The sequence below is a fragment of the Octopus bimaculoides genome, chromosome 4 (assembly GCF_001194135.2).
Source record: "Octopus bimaculoides isolate UCB-OBI-ISO-001 chromosome 4, ASM119413v2, whole genome shotgun sequence".
NCBI classification, from domain to species: Eukaryota; Metazoa; Mollusca; class Cephalopoda; order Octopoda; family Octopodidae; genus Octopus; species Octopus bimaculoides.
Window position 1 is genome coordinate 125,476,218 of NC_068984.1, and position 5,751 is coordinate 125,481,968.

The following is a 5,751-nucleotide window of genomic DNA, read 5'->3' on the forward strand; positions in this document are numbered from 1 at the left end:
TGAAAGGCAAAGTCGACATCGGCGGAATTTGAACTCAGAACGTAACGGCACTCGAAATATCGCTAAGCTTTTCGCCCAGCGTGCTAACGATTCTGCCAGCTCACCGCGATAATAATAATAACAATAACAATAACAATAATAATAATAATAATAATAATAATAATAATAATAATAATGATAATAATAATAATAATAATAATATATTGATGGTAATGTTAATAATAATAATGTTAATAATAATTTGATTGGTGATTCACAACCGGGATCCATATAGCCCCTGAGACTCCATATAAGATTTGGGGGGGATCGCGCAACAAAATAGTAAATTAGGGATCCAGAACAGAATTTTTAAGGGCCCCTGAAAACATTCTGCTTAAGATGTATGTTTGTATGTATTGGTATGTATTGCAAGAAACAGGTTTCTTTCTCCAACATTTTACATAGATCAACCAACGACAAATTAATGTGTGAATTGCAAAATAGGAACTTTTAAAGAAGTTTCTATAAAACTAGTTTTTAAACATCGAATGGCTAGGTGGAGGAGGGCACCAGGATGCAATAATAATCAAAGGAGTCCATGAATAAATAATGGTTGAGAATCCCTGATGTAGAGTGTGTCCCTTCTAATAACTGAATACGTGTAAACGACTTGAAAAATGACTGACAAACCCGCAGTTATAAATGATTTTGTTGGTCAAGGTGGACCTATATTGACACCAACTGAAGCTATACAAAATTTTCAGAAGATTATTCGCCCACATCAAAATTATTTACTACCTAAAGTTTGCGTAATTTTAAGAAGAGTTAGCTGTTATTTCTAATATGTAGGCTAACTGAAGCCTTTGTCATTCAGTCACTTGTAACTCGACCTACTACTTGTTATTTCACTGATATGACACTCCATTGGTTCTGTCACGAGTGTTGGCTATGGAGTCGTTACATAAGGTGTTATAGCAATACAAGCCTACAAATTCGATAAGTGTAAGGTAGTATACTATAAACAGCGTTATTTACTATTTTGGTGCTATGTAGGTTACTGCTTTCTACTGTCGTGTAGCTGTGCAGTGTAGTATTTTAAACGTTGAAAATTCCATACATTACATGGTGTTATAAATTTATATCAGGTGGTGGTAACACAGTGATACAGTATTCTGATACATTGCAATCAAATATTTGAGCTTTTGTTCACACACACACACACATACAAACACACACACACACACAAACAAACACACATATATATGTATATATATGTATATATATATATATATATATATATATATATATATATATATATATATATATATATATATATATATATATATATATATACCTATATACACATATATGTATACATATTTATACCATTTATATCTATATATATACACATATATATATGTGCATATATATATATTGTATATATACACATATATATATATATATATGCAGATAAACAGGCAAACACACACACATATACACACATAGACACATACACTCAGACGCACACTCATACATACACACACATGATATACATGCATACGTATATACGTATGTATGTATATATGTATGTATGTATGCATGCATGCATGTATGTATGTATGTATGTATGAATGTATGTATGTATGTATATATATGTATGTATGCATGCATACATGTATGTGTTTATGTATGTATGTATGTATGTATGTATGTATGTACGTATGTATGTAGTCCGTCATTCGACAATGAGGATTCAGTTGTCCGAATATTCTGTCTCTATTTTTGCATTTAAGTGGCTGAACGTCCCACAAATACATGTACCCTTAATGAAATTCTCAGGTAGAATCAGCATAAAACGGTGTGTGACAAGGCTGTTCCGTTTAAATTGCAGGTTCAAATCCACCTGATGGACTTCTATTCATTTTCCATCAATTAATTTTCATACATAACGAATTAATCAACGCAATGCTATAGAATGTAGCCCTGAAGGTGCCGTGCAGCAGAACTGAACCCTGGACGTCGTAGATGTGGTTCGAATTTTGTTAACCGTTCTGCTTCACACACTCGTGCCCGCACGTATACGTTCCCCATATCCGTGTGTGTGTGTGTGTGTGTGTGTGTGTGTGTGTGTGTGTGTGTGTGTGTGTGTGTGTGTGTGTGTGTGTGTGTGTGTGTTTATGACTTAATCAATCTTCAAATAACTGATGTACGAGGTGCCTCGGAGGGGGAACTTTCTAAGTGCAAAACTATGGTCATTCGTGACCGAAGGGGTCTTTACCCTTTTAAATTCTTATGACGACAGAAATAGCTTAGAAATTTCCTGCTGAGATTTTATATAATACCTTCTCCTTGTATTTTCTTATAATACAGGTATTGCTTCAACACTACTGCGCATGATTCGAAACCCTTCTGTGATGCTTATTTCATTGTTTGGGATTTTGTGTGTTTTTAACGTATCTGGAAAGTTAGCATTTTTACCCAAATACTACGAGACTCAATTCGGGTGGCCTGCATGGCAAGCAAATATTGTAATCGGTAAGTATTTTTCTTTTTATTGTTTTTACGTGTTTCAGTTACTGGACTGCGATCATGCTGGGGCATCACCTTGAAGCGTTTAGTCGAATGAACCTACTCCACTTATATTTTAAGTCTGATACCTACTCTCTTGATCTCTTTTACCAAACCGCTGGGCCAAAGAAACATAAACAAACCAACACCGGTCGTCAGGCGGTGTGGCGACAAACGCAAAACATACACACATATACGACGAGCTTCTGCACAGTTTCCATGTAACAAATACTTTCACAAGGCATTAGTCATTCCGGGTCTATAGTAGAACACACTTAAGGTGCCGCACGTGTTTAGATTTAATCTTCTCCCCTTAAAAATTACTAGCTTTGTACCTACGTTCTGAATTAAAATTTGATATAAATGTTAAAATGTAAAGCACCTTACGGCATAATGAATTTATCTCACTTTTACCACAGAACAGAAGTAAGTGTTATACACAGAAATAATATACCATTTGCAATATTATTTGTTGAGACTGGGGAGTATCGAATGCAGAGAAATATAAGTTCAAAAATATTAACGCAGAGAAAACATACTGCATATTATAGTATGATAAATGATCATGATATGATATGATATATAACCTTATCATTTACATCACCTATTTATTTTTAATATTTGTCGTATTTGATGGAATACAAGACGCATTTTTTCTTTCCCCCAAAAAGATGTCTAGAAAAAAAAACCATGAAGGGTTTTATATGCGAAGTTAGGCCTCCCATAAGCTAATATTTGTTTCAAATTTTGACACAAAGCCAGCAAGTTCGTAGATAATTCAATTACAGCGACTCCCAGTGTTCATCTGGGACTTATTTTATCGACCCCGAAATGCTGCTTAGGACTGTCCGATGTGCTAATAATTCTGCTAGCCTCCTGTCTTCCCATGAGCTAATAATATATACTTAAATAAAGCGATGAGCTGGCAGAATCGCTAGCGCGCAAGTTCAAAATTTCCCAAGACACCTGATGAGGCTGGAGGGTATATCAGCCGAAACGTTGTGTTAACAACAAACAATTTTTATCGTTCATCTTATCAAGTCATCCTTTCACCTTTATGTACCCATTTTCCCTCCTCATCAGGAACATTCTTTCTTTCACTTTACTGCTTTTCCTTTTTCTCTAATTTTCTCTTCCACGTCCATCTCTTTTTGGTCTTTTTATTCCTCCATTCTCTAACCATTTCCTCTCTTATTCTCGCATAACATATATAACACCATGACACGTATTCTCTCACCATTTCTCTTTCACTCTCTCTTTTACTTCTCTTTCTCTCTCTCTCTTTCTCTTTCTCTCTCTCTCCCTCTCAAAAACTCATGACTTATAAAACTGTCTGAATTCACTCTCCACACAGGTGCAACTTATATCTCAATGTTTTTGCTCGGTATTATCATCAGTGGTGCTGTGACGAGCTACTTCAAACTCAGTATTCCAGGAAGCTACCGCATGAGCGTTCTAGTTCTCCTATTACATGTGTGTTTATCGTGGTTAGCCTACAACCTCACTTGCCCCAAATTGGACATAGTTAAAACATACGAATCCAGTCAGTAAGTATTCTAATTTTCTTTCATTAAGCGTTAGGCGAGTATAGAGCGTAGGAAGAATCAATGAAGTTACAAGCCAACAGGAATGACATACTCAATTCTATTGGCTCACAGTTGTTTCTGTTCTGAGGAAGCTATAAGGTAATATACAAGCATTCAGCTCAGATTAGGATACAATTCTATCTTGACAAAATACATACAACCAATAGTTCACATTAAGCTGAGAGTATCTGGTAAGGACACTTCCCTTGACTTTGAAACGTGCATTGGGTAATAAAAAAGAGACAATGCTTTTGTTTTTATAACTTGTCAACCTCCTTCCACATTATCTCAATGTATACAAAATTTAGCAAAAGCATTTAAACTTGCAAAAGTATAGATTGGTAGCTTGTTGCTCTGTATTCCTGGAAAATTAATTGATCATATGAAGGATCGATTAAATATGCATACTGCAATGTGCAGCGTTTGCATTGTGCCAGGTTATTCGGCACACGTGTAATCTAAACACATCGTCATTCTTTGTGTTTTTTTATCTAATATACTCTGTGATTAATACACTGAGAATAACTGGCGTTCTACCATAGACTTACAATTGTACCTGTCACAAGAAATGAGTCACAGCGATTCTGATTGCCATAATACTAACTGAGCAATTTAGTTTGTCAGATTCTATTTCCACAGAAAGCTTAAAGAAGTATTCGTCTGGGAAAACCAGGAAAGGAAAAATGATATGGTATAACCCGCTTTTCAGCTTAAACGTAAAAAAACCAATATTAGCAGAATCTTCCAGTAACTAATAAGCAAACATCTTCCTGACAACTATAACTTTCACAAAGTTTTTAATAGATTTAACCTAAAAGTTAGTTACAGTTGTACGGACAATTTCACCTCTCCTTTAGCTAAAATTTATAGAAAAAACTGAACCCTCCCTATAATGAACACTTACCTAAATGCGACTGTCTTTATAAAAGTACATACCCATTAAATGGTAAATATCTTCAAAACATGTATACTGCGCTGAAGTATGAACTAATAATAACAGCAATACTACAAAATGCCATATAGACCTCACTGAGAACACTTTTAAATCGCCTTTGCCACTCTCTCGGTCGCCATAGCCAGTTCCAGTGACAAGTATTGCATGATGACTAGTAGTATTTTAATGTGATTTTTATGTCAGAGTCTTTTTTTTTCTTAGAAGACTTGCCTTTGTTAAGAATAACGGGCACTTCCTCTACCTCCAGGGAAATCTATTTAACCCATATTTGGTACCCTAACAGGTAAAACCCTAACGGGTCAGAACATACCTGGGAGTAATGGTCATTAAGAAATGACTCCACTCTCCCCATAACTCCAGAACTGGAGAGCCTCATGACCGGATGCAGTTTCATGTTATACCCTGGACAAGTATATATATATATATAGGTGAGAAAGTTGGTATGTGAAAGCACGTGGTTGGATGTATAAAAGATAATAAGAGTGAAAAGACTACAGAAGGCTTGTGTTACATGGTTAAAGTATATATTTAAATTATGTCAGAAAAAATGTTATAAAATCTTTTTGGTATATAAACATTGTATTTTGAGAAATAACCGGTTTCGTGCCTCAGAAAACTGCCACGAGAACTACATAGGGTCCACAGGATTATCGTTCAGACGCA

The 5,751-nt window shown here is 35.3% G+C and overlaps 1 protein-coding gene across 1 annotated transcript in view; it reads left to right on the top strand.

Annotated features, from left to right (window-relative positions):
- The first annotated feature begins 2,346 nt into the window (after nucleotides 1–2,346).
- LOC106871551 (solute carrier organic anion transporter family member 2A1) overlaps nucleotides 2,347–5,751 on the top strand; it is a 15,949-nt gene continuing 12,544 nt past the window's right edge. Inside the window, exons 1-2 of the mRNA XM_014918054.2 lie at nucleotides 2,347–2,514; nucleotides 3,902–4,094. Coding sequence (XP_014773540.1) covers nucleotides 2,373–2,514; nucleotides 3,902–4,094 — 335 coding nt within the window. The 5' untranslated portion in view covers nucleotides 2,347–2,372. The remainder of the gene's footprint in view (nucleotides 2,515–3,901; nucleotides 4,095–5,751) is intronic.